The 14,972-nt window shown below is 40.3% G+C and overlaps 1 protein-coding gene across 2 annotated transcripts in view; it reads right to left on the minus strand.

The window, feature by feature from the left end:
- The window catches only part of ptpn4a (protein tyrosine phosphatase non-receptor type 4a), a 63,512-nt gene that overhangs the window by 9,635 nt on the left and 38,905 nt on the right, over window positions 1-14,972 (minus strand). For both annotated transcript variants that reach the window (XM_020090055.2, XM_069532210.1), the window contains 11 exons: window positions 14,702-14,790; window positions 11,223-11,286; window positions 10,252-10,424; window positions 9,257-9,325; window positions 8,662-8,796; window positions 7,967-8,128; window positions 3,593-3,752; window positions 2,731-2,814; window positions 2,506-2,562; window positions 2,056-2,212; window positions 338-504 (listed from right to left, as the gene is read on the minus strand). In XM_020090055.2, coding sequence (XP_019945614.2) covers window positions 338-504; window positions 2,056-2,212; window positions 2,506-2,562; window positions 2,731-2,814; window positions 3,593-3,752; window positions 7,967-8,128; window positions 8,662-8,796; window positions 9,257-9,325; window positions 10,252-10,424; window positions 11,223-11,286; window positions 14,702-14,790 — 1,317 coding nt within the window. The remainder of the gene's footprint in view (window positions 1-337; window positions 505-2,055; window positions 2,213-2,505; window positions 2,563-2,730; window positions 2,815-3,592; window positions 3,753-7,966; window positions 8,129-8,661; window positions 8,797-9,256; window positions 9,326-10,251; window positions 10,425-11,222; window positions 11,287-14,701; window positions 14,791-14,972) is intronic.

Here is a 14,972-nt window from a genome sequence, read left to right on the forward strand (position 1 = left end):
TGAAAAATAAAGATAGAATAAAAATACTTCACAAAGACCATTGAAACTAACTTTTTTTCATGTCCAAAAACGAATGTATGCACTGACCATTTAGACGTGTGTGTGAGTGTGTGATTGTGTTTAACATTCCTCTCTGCTAATAGCACACTTTAACAGGAAGCTGTCAAGTGATAGTGATAACAGGCTGGAGGTTTTCTTTGGATTGTGAAGGAAGAGAGTAAAGTACTTAAAGTAATCCACCAGCAATCAATCAAAAACGACTGAGTCAAACCTGCACCTCCACTAACGTGTGTACGTCTGAGTGAGTGTGAATTTATCTCTGTGTCGTTCTCCTCACATCAAACTGGGCCAGTATGGCTCCGCCGCTCAGGCCTTCCTTCAGTGCTACCATAGAGTCCCTCAAAGCATGCTGGTCTAGCTGGGTGGGGTCCTGAGGGGACTTCTCAGGGATGTACTGAAAATCTGGCTCCGAATCCGCCTTCTCCTCCACCACGTCATAGATGGCTGAACGGGACAGAGGAAGGCATATGTCACAGATTACACACACACAGCTGTTTATGCAACTGGAGGCCTCAGGGGAGTTGATTTATCTTTAAGTATGGAAGAAGAAAACATAAAAAATGAAAGAAAGCCAACAGACTGCAACACCACAAATATTTCATTGCCTTTCTGCTGTGCATGTGAGCTAATAACAGACAAATCAAACACCGTGAATTTTCTAGCGTTCCTTACATTGATGCCATCTTATATCAGCTTTAATGTAATATGGGATAAAATGCACAAATCCCTCTTTGACCCAGTTAAAATCCCAAGAATTTCCATGTTTCATCACCCCACTTTACTAATGCTTCGCAGTCTTCTTCCTACATGGTGCACTCATATATAGCTGAGATGTACAGAAAGCAAAGTGTACAACTTCATAAATCTCATTTGCAATCAAAAAAGTGAAACCGAGCAGCCTGAGGGAAAGCAAGAGCAGAGGCAAAGCTTGTGATCAGACATGAAGCTGCACCGGCTGTCTGGATGTTACACTTAGCTTAGGATTTACAAAGTGGAGATTCATGCATGGCTAAATTAAAACAGGTTGCACCTAAGAAACTAGCTCTTTCATAGAAATGAGTTGTGACTGAATAGCTACATCTGGTAACTACCAGATGTAGCTAAAATGAAGAGCATCAAGGAATGGTTGACATGGCTCATCTCACACTTGATTGAAATTCTGTTTAATATTAAAGCAAGGGTTGGTAATCCTGGAAAAGCTAGTGAAAGCTAGCTAGAAACAACCCTCTCGTCAAAGTTACATCCCCAAAAAACATGGACATGCACTGACAACTGCTAGAAGCCGACCTTTCCATGACCTGCTCACTAACTTCTACCTATCGTCTCTGCTTCATTGGTGTACGTCCTTCTGGCTGAAGATTTCAGTCATGAACTGTACAGGTGTGGGCAGGTCAGTTACTGACAGACAGGTAAAATCCAGGAAAAAATTTCATCCACACTGAATTAAATGATCGGTCGTGTCTATTACAGACCTGCGAGGGCCAAAGACACCTGCTTTTTTCCCCAGATAACTTTATTTATAAATGGCTATCAGGACAAATAACATTAAAAAAAAGTGTTTTAGAAACAAAGGACCAACCTTACATTAACTTGTATTTGCTGAAGTTGTGCTGCTTTCAAATAAAATTCATGAGCTTGTGATTACGACATGGGAAGTTGGACATGGACACCGCCACAGAGGCAATACATATAGAAAGCTTCCAGACTGGGAACATAATGCAAATAATGACAAGAAGGAATTGTGAGGAAAAACTTTCCAAAATTAAAACACTTCCACGGCCACTGCTATTTCCGAAAATGTCAGCAAACACGTCGCAACAGAGAATTCTGATGTTGTTAGTGTACAAGATAATGCAGTTGGGATTTGGTGCTGTACAAATAAAATAAAATTAATAAAAATAAAACCATTAAGACTGGAGCGGTTATTTGAGACTCTCCATTTGATGGCAGCTTTAGAACATTACACAGGAGACCCAACCAATGGGAACAACTCACCGTTTGGTCTGACCAATAGGATGAGCTCCCCAGAGTGGCTCTCACAGCTAGCCTTGATGAACATGACCACTTGGTCATGGGTGTGGTCAGAGATGTCCCGCCCGTTTATCAAGACCACCTGGTCGCCCTCGTTGAGGCGGGGCACGCAAAGGTCCGCCTGAAAAAGCAAATACAGGCAGAAGAGAAAGAAAAGACAAGGAAGAATAGAGACACATGAAGATGACACAAATCAAAGTGACTTTTAGAGTTTAGTAACAAGTGTTTAGTGCAGTAAAATGTTTTTAATGAAAGAGCAAATATTTTCAGATTCAAAAACGCTACAGTTGAGCTTTACTCGTGATGCTTTATTTGCTGTTACTTAACATAAGTGAGTGAAAATAAAGAGTAGGAGAGGGACTGTATTTACTCATCTACTGACTCATGACTCATGCGAGGTGGTTGTTGACTTACTGATGTTCCCGGAGCTACTCTCGACACGATGATAGGCATCTTCTGGTCAGCTCCACCCTGGAGAAACAGACACAGATGTTCACAGCACAACTGTCCATTCTTCTTAGAGACAAGTAAACATTTTAGATAAAATTAAGGATGTTGGAGATGATTTGTGCCAAGGGGCAAGGAACCATAAACTGTAAACAGACTTCCATTTATGTTGCAACTTGTGTCAGCTCTCACCTTCACATTGAAGCCGAATCGTCCGTGCTCATCTGGTCTCATCTTGATGAGGACCAAATTATCATGAGGGACGACTCCATTCAGCTGAAAGAACACGGCCAAACACGTCAAATTCACATCCTTATTTCATCCATATCATCCTCCTCCTCCTTAGCGGTGGTTACTGCAGCTTTAACACTGGGTAACAGCAGAGCTTTTGGTTGGAATGTTCATGATTAAACATTTACAACTTAATAGTGAGAGATTCAATTATGTATTCATGACCACTAGCGGGCTGACAAAAGTTAATAGTTAAAGCGAGCAGTTAAAACTGTTTCGTAAAAAGTAACCCATATAACTTTATGTCCAACAGAGACAAAAAAATATATTTTATTTGAGTTATGGTTATGGCCATATGATGAATGCAGAGTCAAATTTCACTTACCTTTTGAGCAGTGACGTTATGTTTGTAAGAGTTTGTTTGCTTTCTTTGCTAAGCATGATACTTAAGGGACTGCAAGAAACATCTAAGAGAGGCAAACACCTCTCACAGTCCAGCAGTAACAGAGTAATGTTGAGTTTAGAATTAATTTAGAGCTTTATTTAAATGTAAATAGTTATTTTTGATGTTTGCATGGTTATTCAAATGTATAACTAAAAAAAGAGACAAAACCAAACTGGATATTGGATAAATTCACCAGTAGCAGTCCAAGCTTCAAATGACAGTGTTTTACCTAATTAGCCGACTGAGGACAGACTCAAAATGTTCAGTTTTTGAAATTAAGAATTTGACTTTAAAATCTTTATAACTTCCTTAAAATATGTTAAAATGTATATATATACTAATGTAATCAGTATTTGTGTCTTGTGCTGCCACACTGACCGTTGTCTTGTCAGCATTGACGGGAACGTCGTACATCTCGTTGAGGTGGTTGTCCAGGAGGCTCTGTTGAGAGTGGGCCTGGATGATCTGGCTCAAGGTCTTCCTACTCAGCTGCTTGGGAGGCAGAGCTGGAGGCTGACCGTCTATCCCCTCAGGAGACCTGACCGAGGCACAAAGAGAGACAGTCAGTGTCAGAGTCAGAGGAATGGAAATGAAAATAAAGAAAAGCGAGGGAGAGAAGTGTTTAATTCAAAACAACGTTGGTGGTTTTTTTGTACCAAATAATCTGACTGGAGAACAACAGGCTCTGGATGTGTTGATATGTTTCTTAATATGCATCACCATATTCTATGATTACACTCGTGGCCTCTACAAAACACACCATAGTGCTAACTTAAACGCATAAAGAAGGGCATTTCAAAGATGGTGGACAATAGATGCTACAACAAAGAGGTACAGAACCAGACATGACAAATGGAGCTGAAGGCCTTCCTGTTTGTTAAAGAGGTGGGCTTTAAAAGAAAAAGGTAGAGAAGGATAGAGACGCAAAGAGAAAAACAGATAAAGGGGAGTAAAAGATTGCAAGAGACAGAGAGCCTTAATAGTGCTGTGTTAGTCACAATGCATTAACCTCAATAAAAGGAAGGAAAACACCCCCCGCCATCATCCAGACAATAAAAGGCAGTCAGTGTGGAAGGTGGAACAACACAGTCAGTCAGGTAATGCTTTCAGCAGCATCATGGCTCCCACTCTCTGGGGGGTAAAAGCCCATCATTTCATTCCACGTCTGTATCTCTCGCTCTCTCTCTCTCTCTCTCTCTCTCCCTGTGTGTGAGTGTGTGTGTATGTATGTACAGGCACTCCTTAGGGCTGGGATCACCAGTCAAAGAGCATTGCCTTTGTTGTGGCTGCTGCTGCTGGTGCCACTTTGTGTCTTAACTACACACACACATAAACTAACATTTGTTATGGGTCAAAACCAGGTCAGGCTCTCAGCAGGAGGGCAGAGCGCAGCGGGCAGAGCGCAGCGGGCCTCACCGACTGCACATCCTCACTTTCCTCAACACGATGCAGACAAGTGAAATGGATATGGAAGTATCTTCATACCTTACCACTACTTAGAAAACACCCAGGAAAAAGGACATTCAAACATTGTCCACATCAACATAATGAAGGCCTGTTCGGTCATTCTATTATAAACTTGGATTGTAAACAAATCTTCATCACTGCAAAAACAAGAGTGCAAACAAATATCATTTCCTTAAATATACCAGATTTATCCATGGATTATTCCCTGGGAAATTGGTAAATACATTGAGAATGTCCTATCTCGCAATGTTCTAAACAAAATAAAATCCTAGATGCATACCAAGATTTATTATTTTCTGTCTTGACTCGTGTTCTATTCTTCCAGGAGATTTGGTGCAAATCTGTTCAAAGATTGATAGTAGATTCCCTATTATTGTCCCTGCACAGAGTCCATCAATCCATTCATCCATTATCTATCACTAATCCTTTGAGGGTTGCAGGGAGAGCTGAAGCCAATCCCAGCTAACATTGGGCAAGATGCAGGGTACAACATGCACAGGTCGCCAGCCAACCATTCACACTCACATCCAAGCTAATGGTCAATTTCAAGTCTCCATTAACTTGACCCTAGTCTGCATGTGTTTGGACGGTGGGAGGGGCCAGAATACCTGGAGAAAACCCACACAGGAATGGAAAAACATGCAAACTCTACACAGAACCTTTCTTACTGTGAGGCAACAATGTTAACTACCACAACACCGTGCTGACCATTGCAACAAAAACATTATTTTCAGAGGAAAGTAAAAGAAAAACAGAAATTCCTGTAAATTTATAAATATTTCTGAAAATAAATTGTCTTTGCCTAGTCCTGCTTACAAACATATAAACAGACAAACTCGCGGAAAGGGGCGAAAACAACCTACTTGGCAGAGGTAATAACATGTCCAGTGCACGGCCAAGAGTTTTTTTACATGAATTATTCTATACAGATAGCACTTGATTTGCATCTTTGGAGAAACTAGACTGATTACAGCATACACAGTAATTTATCAAATATACCATAGCATATGTGATGCATTGCTTTGTATAATTGTACATTTTGGTTCTGTGACAGTGTTACGGAAATAAAGACTCTGTGTTTAACAAGGCATCAATGTGATATGCCGTGGTTCTCTCAACGGATCATTTTCACTCCACTCACTCCCATCTAAAAACAGAACATTATAGAGTGTGCTGGGTTATGGGTAATGTGGGAGACAGGGCTGATTCTAATGCAGTTTTAGTTGGAGGGAAATGTTTCAGGAACAAAGTAATTGACCTGAAAATATAACATGACAAATATATCATGGTACATAAATCTTTAAAATGAGGGATGTCTGACTCACTGAGTCTAATCCTTGTGGGGCAAAGAGATAATTGTTACACAGAAGATTCAGAATGGATAACTGGCCAAAATCAAAATGGAATCTTGATTGAGACCAAATGTTATAGTAGACATCACAATGGGGTTTGCAGAGGAGGCAACTGGAGCAAACAAAACTAAGAGAGATGATTATAATAGCAGGATTTTTTTTCAATGGACAATAATCTACTTTTCATTGAGACTTGATGGCAACCAGTTAAAAACTAAATTTCTACAGCCTAGTAGTAGTATCTGAGATTAGGAAAGGCCAGTCCACCCACAGATTTGAGTCTCTGAAGGATTTCTGTGATGTTCAGGGCCCAGATAAATAAAAAACTATTCCACTCAACAGAGAAAACAGGATTTAGGCAAGAAACGTGGGAAATTGTGAAATTGAGTTCATTTTCACCAAGGTCCCTCTGTCTGACATACAGTACTTCCAAATTAATCCCATTTACATCATCAGGTAACACCTCATTGAAACAGCTCAGTTACATCACTTACATCCTAAAATCATGGTGAATAGATTTTGAGCTTCAAGCTGAATGCAGTTCTGAGCTAAACAGAATGTCGATGATATACTAAAATAATAATTTGTCTATATGAAGAGAATGTTTGCTACAAAGGCGTCGGACAGAAACCTTTCTGAAAAGGCTGAAAATCACCCAGTCTAATATTTGGTTTCGTAGTTTTGCCTTAGAGTGAAAGTTGTTATCCTGACTTGGAATTAAATGTAATTTGTAAAATAGAACTACCTAATCATAAATTATGATGTTTTAAAAAGTATCCATTATGACTGCCATGGTGAATAAACCAAATCAAGCCAATCCAAAAAAAACATGCACACATAACGAGTGTTCATCTATTGGCTCTAGAACAAACTGATGAGTTAACAACTTGGCGTTGGTTGTCTGTGTATGCGCGTGTGCATGTGTGGGTGCTCGAACTACCACTATCATGTTACTTAATCACTCTGATTTCCAACTGAGTGATATTCCAACTCCTTCTAACACACAAACTTATACACAAATAGACAAAATCACACACAGACACAAATTCACAAAACACACAGGTTTGCACAGCGATCCTTATTAGGACTTTACTTTGACTTCCACAGACTAACCAAAACCTTATCCCTTACTTTAACAATGCCCAATTCATGCTTAACCCTAACTTTAACCTAAGCACAATTCACATCTTAACCATAAACTCAACATAGGGACTGGGCTTTAGTTCCAATGAGTTCTATTGGTCCTGACAAGGTACAGACCAGTCCAGGCCCTCAGCATGTGTGCGTTATAGTTCCATAGCTCATTTTAAACTGAACTTATTTTCCTTTAACTAAACTCCAGCTAATATCCCATGATTCTTTTCTACTCCTGAAATTTTTAGCATCTGAAACATCAGTATGGAACTTACTTAGTTAAAGAAGTCCACCACATGTTTAATAGTGTGTGAGCACAATAAGGAAAGAATTGCTTTACTGTACAAGCCCTCCGCCCTGCTACCCGCTATAAACACATTTTACAGGCTGTTTTTCAAAGGCTTCATCTTTCCAATGGGGCTGGCTAAGTGACACTGGGAGAGGGTGTAAACTGTTGGGAGAAGCCACAGACACAGACAGACATTTAAAAAGCAGTCAACTCAGCAATGCGCTCAGACAGAGTGGCACTAACACTGATGAGTAAAATTTAACTTCAAAATTAAAGGGTGGCTGTTTTTGAGGGGTGCTTTATTTATGAGCCAGTGAATTAAGAGTGAAATCGGCTGCTCTGCAACCAAGTTAGAGGTTGATTTTTCCCAAAGAGAAACAACTTTAAAGAAACTGGGCGTGATGTGTATCAAAAAGGAATATACAGGGGAATAACGGGGAAAAAAAGACGAGAAGATGAAAATGATAATGAATTGGCCTGCCCATGAAAATCAGAATTTTATCGACTCACGGTGTAGAGTCCAGGCTGATGCTGTTTGCCTGCGTGGACGACGCAGACTTGTGATTTGAGGAGAAGACAGGCAAGCTGGGTGAAGCGTGGATCACATGGTCAACCAGGTGTCCGACAGATGAAGGGCGTAGTCGTGTGCCATCTTGAACAAACAGCGAGTTTCTGTCAAAAACACATGAAAAAACATAATGTTAAAGGACTGCTTATATATTTTTTGTTACTTATGCAGGTTTGTTCTTACATCAGGTATAAACTACAATTACTGCACTGCGGTTGTATGCATCCGACAACAAACCGGTTTGCGTGTAAATATTTCTACATACTTTCTTTCCATTTATATATAAGGTCACTGTGACCTTTGACCACTGAAACATAATCACTTTATCTGAGAATCTTAGTCCAAGTGACAAGTGATCAAAAGTTGAAGAGATTCCCTCAAGCACTCTTGAGAAATCCCATTCAAGAGGCCAAAAACATGAAAACATGTATTTTGAAGCCACCTTAACCTTTGACCAACCTTTAAAACTACAATTCACCTCATATCCAACTAGAATAATAAAACTATGTCGGAGAAATATGCTTGCTGTTAAAACAGTCATTTAAAAAGACGTTATTCATATTTCCACTGCCATAATCTTCTGCAGTGAAGCTGAACTGAACCCCAGCCTGGTATGAACCCTGCAGTTTGGACTCACTGATTGGGCGTCCCAGGCGGCGAGCGAGTGGGCAGGCTCTGGGTTTCCAGTCTCTCATCTGATAGGCTGTTCCTGCTGACCGACTCCCAGTCCATTCCACCCACCAACCTTCTGGCCAGTGGCTTGCTGGGAGACCTACACGGACCAAGACAAGAATTAATTTGTGGCCATTATTAGCACAAATGATTAATGATCAGTGTTTAAGTAATGTGAACGAGGTGTGTGAGGGATAATCATTTGAAATGTATTCATTATATCAGAGTTACTAAAACTTAATAACTTTTTCTTGCTTGCATGTGTGTCTGTGTTTTGAGGATGAAGCGGCAAATATCTACATTTGTACATATTAAATAGAGAAGAGGCAAAATGAGATAAAAGTTTAAAAATAATAATTTAATGAAACTAGAAAAGTGAAATTGCAAGTATTTAAAAAGCTTCACCTTTGCTGCTAAGTTATTGGCAAAGTTTAGTATTTTAATGAGAAATGTCGTACCGTGCCTAGCACTGATAATACATGAAGTTTATGAGGATTTTATCTCCCCTTCAGAGTCTGGTAATGATAGATTAAACTAATCTTGAAAAACATGTCCTTTACCTGGCAAATACTCGGTCCTTGATGCCCTTCTCCTTTCCATACTGCACAGACTGCACCTCTGTCCGCCCGCTACAGACACAAACAACAAAAACAAGTCAGTGGACTAACCTAAAAAAATATCGTACTTCAACTGCAATAATAATTGCTACATTGGGGGAAACACCCCCAAAAATCTTTGTGTCAAATTGTGCCTTAAAATGAGCCACCAACACTGAGTTGAGCACAGACAGACACAAATACCATGATACACAACACAAACACACTCTTCAAATGTCAGTCAATATCTCTCACACTCACTCACAAGCTCACACACACAACTACACACTCACACACAGTCAAGGCCAGCTTCAGAGCTCGGCTCATTCATGTTGCAGTGCTGCTGGTCAATAATACATCACAAGACATTCAGTTCATCTCACCCTCATATTTCATAGAGAAAAAAAATGAAAATAATGTGCTGTTGACCAAGCGAAGCAAGACGATGTCATAGTCCAGCAAGGTGGTAAATGTCTGTATAATTCTATGCCCTCAGTCCATGTTCCCACGAACTGTATATTAAAAGAAGTGTTTAATTTTAATTTGTGAAGTCATTTGCACAAGATGCTAGTCCATGCACATGAATGATTTATGCAAAACTTAGAAGACTGGCTACGAGGCCAAACACAGACAAGTTGCTTTTTCCTTTTTGGATGTAAACCGTGAATAATTAAACTATGCTTTTCTGAGGCCTGGCAACATGAGAGGATCCCACTACTCTCTCAGCCTCAATGAAACAAGTGCATTCACTTCCTAAGTGGTAAGAACATGTACTTCCGTTGGGGTTTACTGGAAGTGGGACTGATGCTCGGAGTAAGGGCGAAAGACACACGTGTCCACAAGTTGTTCCATGTGTGTGTGAGTGTCTGAATATCAAAGCAAAATGTCTCAAAGTCTGTGCTTTGTCAATAATCACCATGTTCCTCTGTGAGTGTAATCACGTGTCATCTTGTTCTCACCAGTATCTGAACTTTGAGCCCAGGGTGAAGTAGTGAGCGAAGAAGTTCTTCTGTGGCGGGATTGGCCGCTCCAGCCTGAAGAAGGTGTGGTGCTCCACGCAGGCCTTCCACAGGTTCTTACAGGCCCGGTAGTTGACCATGTTGAAACCCAGCAGTGTCTCCCGGGTCTCAGCCTGTGTCCAGAGATGGGACAATGAATAACAATTCACAAAATTCTGTATGTTAGGTGACAGTGGTTAACCAGCATTCAGCCACGGTATGAATTAAACAGAAATTAATTTGACGTGCAGTGAAAATAGGCAGTGTTTATATTGGTGAAATTTAAATATATAAAAATTAATTTTTCAGCAATTTAACCATTGGTAATCTAGTTCAACAGTTTATTCACGACTGTTAAATAATTGTTAAGCTGTTTCACCATGACCATGATTAGCAATAATAATAAGGTTATTTAAATTTAAAGAAAACCGTTTAACTATTAATCTATTAGCTTTATCTATTTTATACTGTGGTTGTGTGTATGTGTAACATTTGTTAACTATTTCCATTATTTTTGACTAATAATACAAACTTTTTTTTATTGTTAATAACTAGGAAATGGGGAAGAAAAGAAAAGAAAATACAGAAAAAAACTTTGTTGTCTTGGTAACAGTAAGAGATGCACGTGTCAAACAAGCATCACAGGATGAAAGCAAAGTCAACCAGGACACAGACAGCAGGGGGTTAATCTAACGCTGATTTTACACACACACACACACACACACACACACACACACACACACACACACACACACACACACACACACACACACACACGTACACACACACACACACGTACACACACACGTACACACACACACACAGCTCAGCGAACATCTACTAATAATGTCTATTGTATATGCACACATTTACATCAGAGTCAGAATACACTGATAACACGGACACGTGTGTGTGTGTGTGTGTAAACCTACCGCCTCTCTTCTCAGCTGGATGAAGAACTGTTTGCACTTGAAGGAGATTTTCACTATTTTTAACCTGGAAGCAGGGAAAGGGAAAAAGAAAAATCAAAAAGAAAGTTAGTGTTTCCACAGTTGGTGAGAAGATCATCTGTAAGGAGAGAGAAGCTCAATCTTTACACCAAAGTAAATGTAACAAAACGGAAATGGAAAAGGCAACATGTGCTGATGTGATGGAATCGAGCAATGTCAAAGCTAGTTTCAGTTATTGCTCTTATTTTAAACCTGTGGCAATACGATGATCACTGATGATTTTTACTCCTGTAAGCTGTCGACAATCACTAAACACTTCTTTAGCAAAGCACAAAATAAATAAATGATGTTGCCACATAACCTAAATAAGGAAGAAAACAAAAGAAATACTGTGTTATTTACAGCAAAACATGCAGTTATCACTTCTTTCACTTAAAACAGCGTTATGGTCGAGAATCAACTTTTTTCACTCTGCCTTACATTATGATATAAATATTCTACATGGGTCTATCACCAATAAGCTGCATGATGTGATATACCTTACACTGACTGAAATGTGAAAATGCATTTTGATTTTTCTGGATATTATATTTTTATTGATTTCATGACGATGTTAAAAACATTTTAAAGAGAGTTTAATTATGACAAAAGCTCTGATTGGCTGAAACATGCAGAAATAAAAAAAGAATAATTGGGGACAACACAAAACTTAACTTGAACCCCTGAAATAAAAAAAGAGAGATCTGGACAATTATTCAGAACACCGGATCCAAATGCAGATATTTAGTAACTTTGGAAACTTCTGAATTAAGTATGTAAATGAAGGTTCCTGGAGAGTGTGAGCAATTTATGGCTGCACAGCATCAACTTGTTATGACTGACACTCTGGCATAGCCATTGTCTTTGAAAGGTTAAAATATAAACCACAATATTCTATGTTTTGTCATTTAGAACTTCAATCTCAGCCACACTCGCTCGGTCACACTCGCTCCAGTCCACCAAACAGCAGCACATACGAGTTTACACATTCATAACTGGAGATGTAGATACAAGCACATCAGCCCAGAAACATCTCTTCCTGGAATCTATGACTAGAAGAGAAAAGCACACTTCTGAATGAATCATGTGACCCCTCCCTCCCTCCCTCCCTCCCTCCCTCCCTCGCTGGAGGGTATCGGTTGGAGCACTGGAGTGTCACAGTTTTTCAGCGATACCTGCATCTTGCTATCTATCAGTGTGTTATCATGTGTCTAGCAGAAACACTATGACATAATGTTAGAATCTGGAGACTGCACACTGCAGTAAGAGGTCTGCCCATGAGCAGCTGAGAAACGTAATCCTTTCTAAGAGCTCTGTTGCTGCTGCGACTCTTTGCTCCTTGCTAAATATATTTTACATACTTACTCACACACGCGCGCACATTTGCATGGACAAACAAGCACACATTCGCACACATGCTTAGGCAGGGTGTGAGTCATGTCCCATCTAAGTGTGGCTTATTTGCCATGCTGCTGTGAACAGAAATAGGAAAGAGGCAAAGAAATCTGAATGTCTCTCTCGTTTTTTCGGAATCTCTCTCCCCCTACCCTTCCTTGTCTGACAAAAAGAGAGAGGGGAGACAGGAAGAAAGAAGACGGCATGAGAACTGACATGCACATGGAGAAACAGTGAGGCTGACAAAGACAGAAGATGAAGCAGGGAGAATAACAGCGAGTGCAGGGGTTGAGAGACACTTGACCGTCTCTCCCTCTCACACATGGTAGAGGACAGCTGCTGGGGACACCACTGTTGGTCTCTATATTAAGCTCAGAGGATTGGTCATGCACACACGCTAACTTGCTTAAGTCTTTTTTTTTTGTTCAACCCACTGAAACTTGTCCTAACCAAATCCTAACCCTGAAATTTAATGGTTTGGCTTTTTGCCCCCAGTGGAAGGTCCCCAGGTCCTAGAGTTTGTGACTTAGATCCCCACAATGCTGTTAAGACAAAATCCAAGACAAAATTTATAAACCCTACATGAGCACAGAGACGCGTGCACTCAAACTAATCTTAGCACAAACATCTCACTGTTGTCAGACATACGCTGATGTCCACACACACCAGCTGCTATGTCCATTTGGTTGGGGGTGTGTGTGTGTGTGTGTGTGTGTGTGTGTGTGTGTGTGTGTGTGTGTGTGTGTGTGTGTTAAGCCTACACATGAGTGAATTTATCTTTCTGAGTTACAGGCGTTTGAGTAGTTACTCTCCCACCCCCGGGCACCCATTAACATTTAGCCTCCCACAGTGCAGCAGCAGAGTATGGGAGATTTCCAGGAATCAATGCTTTTGAGAGAAAATGAGAGCAAGAGACATGATGAGAGACAGTGAATTAGAGGTAAAAAAAAAAAAAAAAAACGACAAAGAGAGAAGGAGAGTGAGCAGATGTGATGCCTGTGATATTTCCAGGAAACCTCGTTTAACACGAATCCACCTCACCACTCCACAAAATATCTGTTTAATCTAATGCATATTTCTCGAAACGATCAAATGTGGCTTAAACATTAAAATGCCAGGTCAGTAATCGCAATGCGAGAGGTCAGCAGAAATATAACGAAGCTCATTTCTCGGCAAATAGGTTTCCTGGAGGCCGTAAAGTGAAGCTGGCAGCAGGCTGAAACACGTGGGTTCGTAACAAGGACGTCCACAGTTTTATTCAGTAGCAGATCTAGCTGAGGCAAAACAACAGAGGAGCAATCCCTCTCAGCTCGAACCAAAAAAAAAAGAGGGTAAAGATTTACCTTTTCAAATGGAGCTGCTCAAAGCGACAAATATCAATGAAAACAACATTTTTTTTAGCTTTTTTATAGCAATGCTTCGTTTCTAATAAACACAGATCAAGATGTTCACACCCGACGGTTGCCAGGTTTGCTTTTGGCAGGTGTAGCTGAACTTCTGATCACACACTTTTTTTTCACATTTCACACAGTCTTTGAAACAGCAGTTTCTTTACTTGCTTGTAAATATATTGTTTAAATTTTGGTTCACTTGTAATCTCTCTCTCTACCTCTCTCAAATTTTCTGCTGAGCTGGAACTCGTGAAGGAAACTTTATCCTTTTCATTTTTATCCCTCTGTGACATCGCCATGATCTCTGCTGATTACACATTTATTAAATACATCACTGCATCTAACTCCACCCTGACCAAACCGCCTCACTGAAATGAAATCATGATTCTGAGCCAACTCCAAACAATGTAACCGGGAAAAATATGGTATATTCATTACTGGTGTCAAAGCTCGTATCAAAATCACCTATGAATACTCTCTCACTATCAACAGCTCCATGCTCTACTTCCCACACAACTGCAACCTTGAAGTAATCTTTGGAAGTAACCTCTCTTTGAACTCCAAGATGTACACTATATCAACCCTGAAACTTAATACCCCATGCAATTTAATGTTCTGCAAGTGTGTGTCACTCACCATGGGAAATAGTTGATCCGTACCCTGTTCTTGAAAACCACAATGCCAGCGGACATCACCCCGATGAGAATCTCTGTGTTGCTCTGGTCCTGCAGAGAGGGGAACACCGTGTATTAAGGAGTGTGTGTGTTTAGTGAAGGTGACAGCGGGGGAGTAGAGCCTAACGGGACAAACAGAGAGCGGGAGAGTACAACAGCACCAAGACATTTTTGGACAGGGCTCCTCGCTGCTACAAAACATGCTGAGGTCGCTGAAAACAAACCTGCCTCAA

This window comes from Paralichthys olivaceus, chromosome 10 (genome assembly GCF_024713975.1).
Source record: "Paralichthys olivaceus isolate ysfri-2021 chromosome 10, ASM2471397v2, whole genome shotgun sequence".
Lineage (NCBI taxonomy): Eukaryota > Metazoa > Chordata > Actinopteri > Pleuronectiformes > Paralichthyidae > Paralichthys > Paralichthys olivaceus.